The 13,448-nt window shown below is 41.9% G+C and overlaps 1 protein-coding gene across 1 annotated transcript in view; it reads left to right on the top strand.

Annotated features, from left to right (window-relative positions):
* Window positions 1-11,989, top strand: part of LOC144364817 (echinoderm microtubule-associated protein-like 1) — a 65,686-nt gene extending 53,697 nt beyond the window's left edge. Inside the window, exon 3 of the mRNA XM_078037137.1 lies at window positions 10,589-11,989. Within this exon, the coding sequence (XP_077893263.1) occupies window positions 10,589-10,599 (11 nt within the window). The 3' untranslated portion in view covers window positions 10,600-11,989. The remainder of the gene's footprint in view (window positions 1-10,588) is intronic.
* The last annotated feature ends 1,459 nt before the right edge of the window (window positions 11,990-13,448 follow it).

The following is a 13,448-nucleotide window of genomic DNA, read 5'->3' as shown; positions in this document are numbered from 1 at the left end:
GGGTGTTTTATATTTTGGCCAGGACGGCTTTAGGATAGATTCCTAGAAGTGGGGTTGCTGGGCGGGAGGACAAATGCTTCTGTGATTTTGCTAGGTCCTGGTGGAGGTGACGACAGGAATCTTCCCTAGCACTCAGCAATCATCTATTTTGTTGTTCAATTTAGCAAAACCAGGTTGCCTTCTCCTATTCCAAACATGGACATCTTTTAATTTTGAAATAGATATTTAGGAATTCTTCCTTTCTTTTCTTTTCTTTTTTGGCAGTACTGGAGATGGAACCCAGGGCCTTATGCATGCTAGGCAAGTGCTCTACCATTGAACTTCCTTCCTAGCTCTTTTTATTTTATTTATATCCTCTGCCTCAGCCTCCCAAGTACTGGGGATTACAGATGTGGCCCACCTGGCCTAGTGATAATTAGGGAATCCTGATGCTTAATGGTCAAATGTACTAAATTAAACTTCATATTTTCACATATAATCATAGACAAAATAATATTTTGTATAATTATATTTATTTCTCAATCTAATGGGAAGTTGTAGGTACCAGATATTATACACTGAGTTGTGAATATCATGTAAGGTAAAGGGATTGGTTGTTCTTTAGATTGATACTTAATCCCATAATAATATGCTTTAGTAGGTTTGACTAGCTTATACTGGAAATTCTGTATTTACAGCAACTGCAATTTTGAAAATATATCATCATGATTAGTACCTCTTGAAATCTAGGTATCCCCAAACTCCCATTAAGAAAGATGAGAGAAGAAATGTCACTCCCGGCTTGGGGAGTGTTTCTGTTGCTGCCATCCTGGACATGCTTTAGTTAGAGCCAGAGATCTTTCCGTCTCCTAACTCAAGTGCGACTGCAGGGAATTTGACCCCGGGTGGTTGGTGACACTGTCGGTCAGCATGGGGCGCTTCAGGAAACCACCGGCCACACATGCTCTGCCTCTTGCTCTGGCTGCTGTCCCTCAGGCCTCTCAGACCTGACAGTCTGCCCATGGGAAGGGACACAGCATGCTCAACTGAAAGCCTCAGGTGTCACTTGACAGAGGCTCTTCTCACCTGTGAAGGGGCATGGACTGCAGAGCAGGAAATTCCCTAAGCAACATTTAGATGGAAGCCTTTCCCCTGTAGGCAAGGAAAGCAGGGTCCAGGGGGCCTCACCTGTGGTCACACTGCTAGTGGGGGACATAGCAGGCACAGCGCCCTGGTTCCTGACCTTACACCTGAGTTCCCTCCCTGCTCTGCCACCTGCCTTCCTTTGCCTGGCATCAGTGCAGAAGTGACGCTGGGTGAGAGCGTGACTGGGGTCTCCCTCCAGCTCTCCTGGTGTGCGCAGGAGCACCCCGGGCCGCCTCAGGTCCCTCCACCATGACTCATGCTACTCAGGACACACTCTGGTGTCCAAAATGGAGCATTCCTCCATGCCAATGTGGCTACAGGACATCAGCTGCCACTTCTGCGTGCCCGCTCTCAGCTCCGTCCCTCACTCCCAGGCTGCAGGATGGGCACCATCACTCTTTCTGCACTGATGCCAAGGCCTGGGTGAGGCAGTGAGCCTCAGGGCACTAGGGCAGGAAGTCGGGCTCACCGAAGGAGCACTTCTCTGAAAGTGATTGGCCACGGCTGCTCCACTTCCCTGCTGTCCTTATGGTCCAGGTGGAACCTGTTCAGTGAAAGCTCCATCAGCCAGCTTTGCACTGCTGTGACAAATGCTACTGGTGACCTGCTTACAGGAGGAAAGGTTTACTTTGCTCCTGGTTTCAGAGGTTTCAGTCCACGGTCACTTGGCCCGTTGTCTTGGGCTGGGGTGAGGCAGAGCATCACAGAGTGAGCATGTGCTGCAGGGAGCTGCTCACCTCAAGGTGGCCCAAGGTGGTCAGCAGGCAAAGAGAGAGCAAAAAGAGGCCAGGTCACACTGTCCTTGTAAGGGGATGCCCCCAGTGACCTGCTTCCTTCTGCTGCTGGACCCCACCTTCCAAAGGTCCCACCTCCCTCAGCACCACAGGCTGTGACCAGGCCCTCAGCAGTGGGCTCCTAAGTCCCTGCTGTCTGGAGGGCAGCTGCCCTTCCTTCCCCTAAGGGAGAATTCGAAGGGCTTCAGAGACTGAGGCTTTTGTGATTTGGTGACAGGAAAGGAGCCTGGAGAGACATCACATGCAGAATCGGGGTTCAGTGCACTGTTGGAGCTGGGGTGATGCTGGTGTGGGAGAGGCCACTGGTGTCACACGTGGGGGGTGTGGCTGGAAGTGATCTTGCCAGTGGGGGTGCTTCCCAGCCTCATCCCAAGGGTGCTCCCTGGCCTTCCCTCCCTTCTCCCTCTATCCTTCCCTGATTTCTCAGCCCGGCTCCAGTAGTTCTGTCTACTTCCGATGCTACTCTGGTAGATTTTAAGGTAAAATTTCTTGTACGCCGTGCAGCGTGCACTTAGTTTTCATTACACAGGCTTTTAAAATCCTATTTCTGCTTTAGGGAGAAGGGCAATGCTAGGTTATTATGAGGCTGAATTTGAACTATAATTCAAGAAGGAACGAGCAGCTAGGTGTGGTGGAGCACGCCTGCAAGCCCAGCCCTCGGTGGGGCAGGCCAGCCTCCCTTCTCCTGAGACCTGATTGTAAAGTGGGAGTCAGGCCAGGCCTCCGTGCTGGTCAGGAGACTCGGTGTGCTCCACGCTGCTGACCCTGCCCATCTCAAAGTGCTCGGGGACTGCTGTCGTTCCAGCAGTTGCATTTTGCCTGGACTGACCACCTGCAGCAGGTGTAGCAGCAGGCTCCCCAGGGCCCAGGAGTGTGGGAGGCCATCCTCGCATGTGATTTGAGTTACCTCCCTGGCTGGGTGAGAGGCGCTTAGACACAGCCATGTCAGAGCCTTTCCCACCCTGTCCCAGGTACAAGGGCTTGTCCGTGCAGAGGCGTGCCTGGCCACTGCCCCGAAGACCTAGTAGCTGGCCCTGACCTTGGGATGCTGCCCCCCTTAACCTTCATTGGATGGGATTTTCCCTGGAATTTTTTGTTCCCCAATAAAAGCTCACTCCCTGGCGTGCTCTCCCTCTCTCACTAGTCTCTTCTGTAAACCTCTCCACCGCATTAGGTGGCTGGAGGCGGGAGCTAGGAGAAGCCGTCCTGGAGCTGAGAATAAAAGTAAACGAGAGTCTGCCTCTTTAATTTAAAACTCACTAGCAATTTTTTATGCAACGAACCTTCTTTTATGAAGCTCGCGCTGGTTGCCTGGCAGACAGGAGTGTTGCTGGGGTGTTCTGACCAGAGCTGTAAGGAGACTGGATTGGACAGAAGCAGATGGCGGGAGATGTGCTGGTGCTGGAAGGCTGAGAGGGGAGACTCAGAGAGAGCAACAGTGGGGACAAAAGAACAGTGCCACCAAAGCCCACTTATTCTCTGGGCCCAAACCAAGGTGTTAGCAGGTAGTTCCTTCTGTACTCCAAGGGAGCGCTGCTCCACGGCTCCACTAGCTTCAGGTGGCTCCTGAAGTCTCCGGCGCTCCTCAGCTGGAGACATATCACGCTGGTCCCTGCCTCTTCACACAACCTTCCCCTGGGCGTCCACACATGGCCTTCTTGCGAGGGAACTCTCACTGTGTTTAGGGACCACTCAATCCAATGGTTTCATCTGGCCCCCTACCTTGATAACACCTGAAAAGACCCAGTTTCCAAATACAGCCATATTCTGAGGTTCCCAGTGGATGCAAATTTCGTGCATCCAAATTAGGAGCTCAGTATGTGTGTGTGTGTATATATATATATATATATATATATATATAATTTTATAGTTGTAGATACACACAATACCTTTATTTGTTTTTATGTGGTGCTGAGGATCGAACCCAGGGCCTCACATGTGCTAGGCAAGCGCTCTACTGCTGAGCTATAACTCCAGCCACTGTGTATTCTTAAAGAATGGATGAGACTGAAAGGTGGGTAGGGCAGAGAGAGGAGGCTGGGATGAGGCGGACAGCAGGAAGGAGAGCAGATGTGAGAGAGACTGAATTCTTGGATGGGAGCCACGACGTGTCTACTGAGGAGGGCATTAAAATAACAAGGGAGTATGTCCCTCTACCTCAGCACTAGAAGGTATTTTAAAATTGGCATTTTGTGTGGAACTGTCATGGGTAGTTTGAAGACCTAAATTTAAGGCAGATTTAATTTTGTAATTAACAGGTAAATCATGCTAGTGTTTTGAAATGAACTTTTATTTTAGAATAGCTTATATTTACCGAAGGGTTGCAGGGGCAGGCAGTCCCCTGGACCCTGTGCCACTGACCTTCTTGCTCACGATTCTCTGGGGCCACTGTTGGTACAGTGTTAACGAAAGCCCATCCTCTATCAGATTCCTCACTGCCCTGCCCTTGCTGTGTCCCAGGAACCCATCCATCCAGGACACTATGTTGCTTAGTCATCTGTCTCCCAATGCCCTGCTAGACTGACGGGCCCCCTGTTTTGATTACTGGGCAGTTTTGGGGAATTCTGGTCAGGGGGTTCCTTGGCCTTCAGTGTAGAGGGCCGCCTTCTGCACTCCTGGTCAGCCTCGGGTTGTGATTTCAGGCAGGAAGACCATGGTGAGTGTCACTCTCTTCCCATCTCCTGCCAGGGTACAGGTCCTGGGCGTGACTCACCTCTGCCCGTATTGACCACCTTGTGAGGGGTCAGGCTTTCCCTTCTCCACCTTGTGTCCTGTTTGGAAGGAAGTCACTGGGCCACCCACACTGAAGGAGTGGGAGTTGAGCCCTGCCTTCTGGAGGGAGTACCTATAAAAGTCAAGAACATGGACATTGTCATTCGGCCTGGGGGTGTCCCTGTTTATTTATTCATGCAACCATTTATTTATTTGATTTTATTTTTGGGACGGGATGAGTGCAGTCATTTATTTTTCAGTCTGTCCTTATGAATACCTACACTGCCCTTTGGTTACAATCCAGCGCTCTGTTCCAGCTTTGGCCACTGGGAACTTTCAGTTGGCTCCTGTATCCCTTTGGCCTGCCCCCTCAATCCCGGGTTTGGGAGTTCTCTGTCACTGAGTGTTTCTCTCATTATCTCCCCCTTGCCTATCTGTCACTCATCTCCACCAGTGAGAGACCCTGCTCCTACCATCACCACTGCCTCCCAGGGCTGGTCACCACCAGCACACGGTGCTCTACGCAGTTCCTCTGTCTTTGTCTTCCAGTCTCTTCTGACCTCCAGAGTTTCCAGGAGGTCACTTCCCCTCACCCTGCTCAGCGGGGTTGTGGCATGCATTTGCAGTAGGGTTGGACTGGAGGTGTGGCTTTAGGTGTGGCAGAGAACTTGCCTAGCCCCCAGGAGGTCCTGGGCTCAATCCTCAGTGCTGGGCTTAATCCTCAGTGCTCGTAATGCAGGTAGATTCATGGTCACAGGTCCCCATCTTCACGTTGGATTTTACTTGGTTACATCCAGTTCCACTCTTGGTGGGTCTCTGGATTTTCACAAGGTGTGGTGCATATATCCACCACCACAGCATCATAGAATAACCTAGAACATCTCCTGCTCGACCCCACACCAGCCTCAGCCAATGTGCCCTTCCAGAATGTCATGTGAATGGAATGACACAAACTCCCAGCTCACTCAGCCACGCTATTGGTACCTTAGTTTGTCCCTTTTAAATCCCAAGTCATGTCCACTCTGTGACGAGAGCACTTTGTTTCTCTGTTTACCTGTCCAGGGGAATCTTGATTGCTTCCAGTTTATGACAGTCACAAATGAAGCTGCTCTTTGTTTAAAATGCCAAAATTCAGACCAAAGGAAGATTTTTACAGATTCAAGAGAGAAGCACCAAGTCATTGGTAAAAGGTAACACATCTGGATAACTCAAAGGGCCAGAAGGACACGCAATAATATATTTCAAGCATTAAAACAGAAATACTATAGTGGCACCTCCTCATACACAAATGCATCTTCATTAAGCTTCTCCACAGACCCTCACCATAATTGTTCTTGTTTACAATGTATTAGCAAAGATCTCTACAAAATGGCTCAAATGTGGTTACACTCCCTATTTCTTTTTGATCTGCTCTGACTTGCAGAAACTAAATCTACCCCTGGGTTTCTTGTGGGATGAGGTGGTGGCCATTGGGTCAGAAAAGTGAGCAATGTATTTCCTCCTTTTCCTGCTATTTTCTCCTCCCTTTAATTTTCCGAAAGGACACAGCTATGGGTCGCAAGAAGAAGAATTAGCTGAAGCCGTGGTGCTGGTATTGTAATAGAGATTTGATGATGAGAAGATCCTTATACAGCACAAAAAGGCAAAGCATTTTAAATGCCATATATGTCATAAGAAATTGTATACAGGACCTGGCTTAGCTATTCATTGCATGCAGGTTCATAAAGAGACAATAGATGCTGTAAGGAATGCAATACCTAGGAGAACATACATAGAGTTGGAAATATACGGTATGGAAGGTATTCTAGAAAAAGATATGGATGAAAGATGACAACTTCTTGAACAGAAAACACAAGAGAGTCAAAAAAAAAGAAGCAACAGGATGATTCTGATGAGTATGATGATGATGACTCTGCAGCCTCAACTTCATTTCAACCACAGCCTGTTCAACCTCAGCAAGGTTATATCCCTCCAATGGCTCAGCCAGGACTGCCACCAGTTCCAGGAGCACCAGGAATTCCTCTAGGCAAGCCTCCAGTAATGCCAGGTGTTCCTCCTCTGATGCCAGGTATGCCACCAGTTATGCCAGGCATGCCACCTGGATTGCATCATCAGAGAAAATACACCCAGTCATTTTGTGGTGAAACCATAATGATGCCAATGGGTGGAATGATGACACCTGAACCAGGAATACCACCTCTTATGCCTGGTATGCCACCAGGTATGCCCCCCATTCCCTGTCCTGGAATTCCTTCAATGACTCAAGTACAGGCTGTGTAAGCACCAGGTATTCTTAATAGGCCACCTGCACCAACAGCAACAGTACCTGCTCCACAGCCTCCAGTAACTAAGCCTCTTTTCCCCAGTGCTGGACAAATGGGGACACCTGTAACAAGCTCAAGTATAGCTTCATCCAATTCATAAAGTCTTTCTGCATCTTCTAAAGCTCTGTTTCCTAGCACAGCACAAGCTCAGGCAGCTGTGCAAGGACCTGTTGGTACAGATATCAAGCCCTTAAATAGCACCCCTGCAACAATTACAGAACCCCCAAAGCCTACATTCCCTGCTTATACACAGTCTACAGCTTCAACCACTAGGACAACAAATAGTACTGCAGCAAAACCAGCAGCTTCAATAACAAGTAAGCTTGCTACACTTACAACCACCAGTGCAACCAGTAAGTTGATCCATCCAGATGAGGATTTATCACTGGAAGAGAGAAGGGCACAGTTACGTAATTATCAGCATAATCTTCCTCGACTAGGACAGGCCCCAATCAGTAACCCACCAGTTGGACCAATTGAAGGTATAATGCCACCACAGCCAGGCATCCCACAGCAGCAAGGAATGAGACCCCCAATGCCACCTCATGGTCAGTATGGTGGTCATCATCAAGGCATGCCAGGTTACCTTCCTGGTGCTATGCCACCATATGGGCAGCGACCACCAATGGTACCCAATAACCAAGGTGGGCCTCCTCAACCTCCAATGGGAATGAGACCTCCTGTAATGTTGCAAGGTGGCCGTTACTGATCTTGCTTCATCCAGTTTAATAGGTCTGGAGATTAAACCTTTTCTCAACTTGTGCTGTTTATATAGCTGAGCTTCCGTCAATAAGGCTTCATTGTGACTTTAACAAACATTATCTTCCCACATACCAGGAACTATTCTAAATTTATTTTACATGGGAAAAATTATTTGGAATAATAAAGCAGGAACTTTTCCTGAGGTTGCAATTTATACTGTATGGCTTCTTTTTCATGTTTCATCTAGGCTTTTAGAAGTGAAGTATAGTAAATTTGGATTGTTAAATTGTAAAGGCGCTGGAATTACATGAACATACCACCTTAATAAAGGCAGGTTCTGTAAGCTTACATTGCTATTTGTAAAGTTATGCATTCACAGCATTTCAGATGCTGTTGGACTTCATGTCCCCAACCTAGCTTGGTGAGGGCTATTTCCAAGTACCTGTGCATTGGAAGTCTGAATGTATAACAATACTTAATGTATTTAGAGTTCCTCATGTTGCAGGGTTTAAGAAATCTGACCCACGAAGGTCATGTGACTTTTCTGTACTGTTAAACTTCATTGTAATAAAGAGAGATAAATTTATGCCTTTTTATTCATAACCCAGCTGTGGACCACTGCCTGAAAGGTTTGTACAGATGCATGCCACAGTAGATGTCCACATAATAAAATTCATAGTTATCAATGCAGTTTTGATACATTATTGAATTCTGTCCTTTGAATAGTAGATTGTTTCTTAGCTGCATGTTTTAAACTGAACAGTTTATATAGAATTGTATGTTGATATTTCCGTTAAATATACATATTAATTATTATACAATAGGTTTGAAATCTTCATATTGTCACCTTTCCACACCCTTGGGTGTCATCAGATCTCATAGATATTTAAAATATATAAGCCTTAATAGTTTTTCCATGAGCTATTTAGAGCCTACTGCCAGACCGATTAATTTCATGCTGATTATTTTTGAGATTTCAGTACTTCATGGACCTCAGAAGCTTTTCAGGTACAAACTTCTAGAAGCTTAGGTGCATGTAGTAATAGCTACTTATGTTGTTAATGGGTTGTTATGTGTTATTCTAAGTGTACTACTGTGCCTCTTGGGGTAGTTTGATGGTAATTGGTGGACTGACAATTTTTAAATATATTAGGTTCCTGGAAGGTAACATTATTTATTTGATTAGATGGATACCTTCTGTTATTAAGCCTACTTGGCTTTGCTATTTTTATCCTTGGCAAATTTGAATATTATTGTGTTCTAATAGAGAACTTTTCTGTAGAGATAACTGCCATTATTCAGTATTTTGTGTTACAAATCTTTTATAATAATAGCCCTTGTTGGACTTTTTGTTTTTCCTGATATCTTTAAGTATCAAATAATCCACAAAGTAACTATCAATGAATACAAGTGGAGTTTCTCTAATTGTAAGGCTTCTAAAAAGTGATTATTTCTTAAAATAACTTTGAGGTTATGGGAAAAAATGTTAAAAAATAAAGTTTTAAGGCAAAAAGGCTTTAACTTTGTAGGAAAATATATTTAAATGTGTACTCATTACAGAAGAGTTTGTATTTAAGTGAATAATTTCAAGTATTTTAAAGCTGAATGGTTTTTAAAATCTGGTGCTGTGCTCTTCTGATATAGCTTCTGTACTTTGGTACCATTGAGGTGCAAAAAATTCCATACTTTGAAAAGACAGAATCCATTTATCACCAAGAAAGCTTTTGCCAGTCCCACAATCCTTTCCACTGTTTGCATAGCTAAATTGTTTTGTAATATGCTTAAGTTTTTTTTAGATTTGGTCACTAGTTTTTCATACTTCCAAAGAAAATCTTTGTTGAAAAGTATTTAAGGTAAAAGTGGCCTGATTAAGAATGATTAATCGTTTATAATGATTAAATAGGAAATGCTCTCCCAAATCAGTGTTAATAAAGGATTTCATGTACAGATTTATCCACAAACTTTATAAGAGTTGGTAGACCTTTATAAAAATTGTGTAAAGCTTTATGTGCATTTTATGAGAAGACCAATATTTTATAGCAAAGTTTATTGTTCTCTGGGGTCCAAAGGGATAAAAAAATTTAAACAAGTGATAAAATTATAATGAACAATTAATTGATGGTGTTATGCATGGCATTTAAGAACTAAGTACATGATCTTTCCTGTACCTTGTAAGTTATGTGGCTCATAGGTGATGCCCATTTAGTGTTATGTAATCTGTAATTTTCATGCACCTAAAGATGATTAAGCTTCTAGAAAATACCTCTTACCTAACTGCTTCTGGGGTCCTTAATGTGGTTGAATCATGAGTGGGACAAATTATGTTGAAATAACTCTTTTGACTTGTGCTTCTTTAAGTAGTAGATAAAGTTGAGTCAAATTGAATTTTAACTGTCCTACTTTGGGGATTTGATAAATTCAGGCAGGCACTGTGATTGCCATTATTGAGGAAGTTATAAGATTAATAGAACTGTAGTTTTGGCTCTTTCATCTACTCCACTTATCATCCTTTGTAGAAAAGCAAAAACAACATTTTATCTGGCACTAGTTTCTATTTTATAAGATTTACTACTGATGATAGTAACAAGGCTGGCAAATGAGGATCAATTTTTAAGAGACTGCTGGAATTATTTCATTTGAATTTGTGTTTTGGAAATCTCTCACAATTTTTGCCATTAGATATGGGAGAATACCTATTCCATTGAACAAGTTATGTATTGAACTCAGTTTAATTAAACTTATATAGGGGAAAACTCCCTTTCCCTAGGAAAAAAACAATATGGGCTCAAAATGGAATTGTAGTAGATAAAAGAGCTGCTCTTTTCTCCTTTTCTTGCTTGATCATTGGATTTTTTTAAAAAAAATTAATGCATGTCTTTTAAATTAATTGGGTAATGTTTTTCTAAAATTAAAATTTTCTTCTTCCTATAGCCCTGCCATAGGACAGGCTGAGGCTGAGTCTCAGTGTTACTCTGTTCAGTCTGAGGCAAGTAGGATTTATTTTATTCCTTATAGGGGCTTTCACAGCTTTATGGCTGTTGGATATTTATGTCCCCAAACTTGCAGCAAGTTTGGTGAAGGCCCCTAAATTTAATTAAACTTAGGATTTTTATAATCTTTGGGCAGAGAAGGCTTTATATTAATATTCACATTTGACTGTGGTGTAAACAAACAAAAACAAATTATTTTATATTACATAATTAACAGCCTCAGTAAAGTTTATATTATTGTATAGAACCTCAGTAAATTGACAATTTGACATTCTTAATTTGGAGGCATGAAATGTTTCTTTCAAAATTTTCACTTTCATTTCTAGGAAAATCTTACTGGTTATACTCTCCTCATACTATTAAATTTAAGTTAATTATTGGAACTGCCACAGGGTACTGATATATGTTATTAATCTTAAGCTTATACATTGACATCAAGGTTGAAAGGTCATCTGGAGATGTTTGTGATTTTTAATATTTTCAGATGTCACCACATTAGAGCAAATGTTAATGTAGAGCCCTGTGAAGAGTGGGAATGTTGTATGTCTTTGTGTGCTTGTGTGGTATGTATGGGTGTAGAGTACATGTGTGATAGAAAAAAAAGGTTTGAGTGTTACAGACCTGTCAACCTGGATAGTTTACTAATTTTTAGGAAACCAAACTAAAATTGGATTATGTGGCAAAGTTACAACTATATTAAACTGGTTTTGAAAATGATTACTTCATAGTTCATACTCACTCTTAGTGAGCAGTGTTTCATGCAGTATGCAGAGATGAATAGTATCCACATTTGTTTCCAAGCAAGATTAGTTTTATTTGGTGAGAAAAGTTGTATGTCTATGTGTGTGTGTGTTATAGGGGATAAAGAGAAAATTGGAAGAGGGGCCAAAACAAACCTGGGTTATGTTTGTTCCTTCTTCTGTATTAAGACACCATCCTAGCCAGATAGCATTTCCTCTGAATGAGAGCAATTAACATATGGTATGATATAGACCTGTATTGTGTTTTTATTCTTGGAAACTTAAAAATCATTAAAAGCAATTCAAATTTGGGGAAAAAAATTACCCCTGGACTTAATGAATGCACTCTGCTTCTGTGGTATAATCTGTAAAATCCCTGACAGTTCTAAGAAATGAGACACCAGGTAACTTATGAGAACTCACAGAAAAAAAAATAACTTTCATGTAGACCCCTACAAAAATGTATACCTTTAAGCTCCCCTGTCCACACCACTGGGTATAAAGCTCAACAAATGTCTAGACTCAGTATTCAGTGAGAGAATTTGTTTTAAGTGAAAGCTCCCTCTGGAGATGCTGGAGACAATAAACCTGCTTCCTGCTAATTCCTCTGGAGTCCAGTCTCATCTGTCTTACTTCAGTACTGCCAGTCTATACTGTGATCTGCATCAAAGTTATTCTTCAGAAATAAAGACCTTTCAAAACAAGAATAAACTAAAATAAACTAGGACAACTAAGCTACCAGTGTAGGAAATTCACAATGGAATTTTATATACACAAGAAGAAGATTAAAATAAATCATTGGAGAATACAAAGAATTAATGTAACCAGAAGAGTGGATAAGCAAATGCGAATTAAGAGTGAACCCTCTATTATAAAGAAACACACCTAATTAACATTGGATTCACATCGTGTTAATTATCAACTTAAAGATATAGACTGAAATATTCAATTAACAAACAAGACCCAAATGTATGTGGTTTACAAGAAACACACGTGAATTGCAAAGTTGTTCACATAATAAAAGTGAAAAAATAGAGAGATATTCCATGTAAATGAAAGCCAAAAAAGTAGTAGCTATTTGTAAATGTGATAAAGGTGACTTCAAGCAACAATTACTCAAATGTAGCAAAGAAGGTCACTACATACTGCTAAAGGGAAAAATCCAACAAGAAGAAAAACGTCTGTAAAATATTTACACGTGAATGGCATTGCAACCAATTTTATAAAAATAATCACTATTCAGTCTAAAGGGACAGATAGGCCCCAATAAAAAAACATAAGTGTTGGTGAAGTTAATACTACTATCAAAAGTGACTTGTTAGGTGGACAAAACATCAATAACTGTCCTACATATCACTTTTACTTTATATCATATCAACTTAATAGTTATCTACACACTATTTCATCAGAGAAGAACAGAACTCATAATTTTTAGCATACAAAAAACTTCTTTTCTAATAGATCATATATTAGGATACAAAGCATGTCTTAGTAAATACAAAACTGAAATAATTCCCTCTAGCCCTTACCACATCACAATGGATTGCTATCAGAAAACAACACATACAGCCTTTTTAACAAGTGGGTCTGGGAAAAATAGATACACACATGAAGAGAAAAAGTAAACTCAAGAGTGGATCAAAGATTTAGGAATTACACAAGAAACTCTACAACTGCTAGATAAAATTGTAAGGTGAACTTTTCAACACATTAACACAAGCACCAATTGCCCTAACAAAACTTGTAAAGCATAAGAAATAAAACCAAGAATCAATAAGTAGGATGGCATCAAATTAAAAACTTCTGAACACTAAAGGAAACAAATAAAAGCATAAAGACAGAACCTGCAGAATGGGAGATCTTTGCCACCTGATCCACAAATGCGTGTTAATATCCAGAATATATAAAAAACTCAAAAAACTATTATAAAGCAATTAATAACTCACAGAATAAATTGAAAAAAAACTAAAGAGATCATTCTTAAAAGAATTACAAATTAACAATAAATATATTTAAAAAGTTCAACATCTCCAGCAGTTTGGGAAATACAAATAAAAACTA

Source organism: Ictidomys tridecemlineatus, unplaced genomic scaffold, assembly GCF_052094955.1.
Source record: "Ictidomys tridecemlineatus isolate mIctTri1 unplaced genomic scaffold, mIctTri1.hap1 Scaffold_61, whole genome shotgun sequence".
Taxonomy (NCBI): domain Eukaryota; kingdom Metazoa; phylum Chordata; class Mammalia; order Rodentia; family Sciuridae; genus Ictidomys; species Ictidomys tridecemlineatus.
This window is presented reverse-complemented; position numbering and strand designations above follow the sequence as displayed.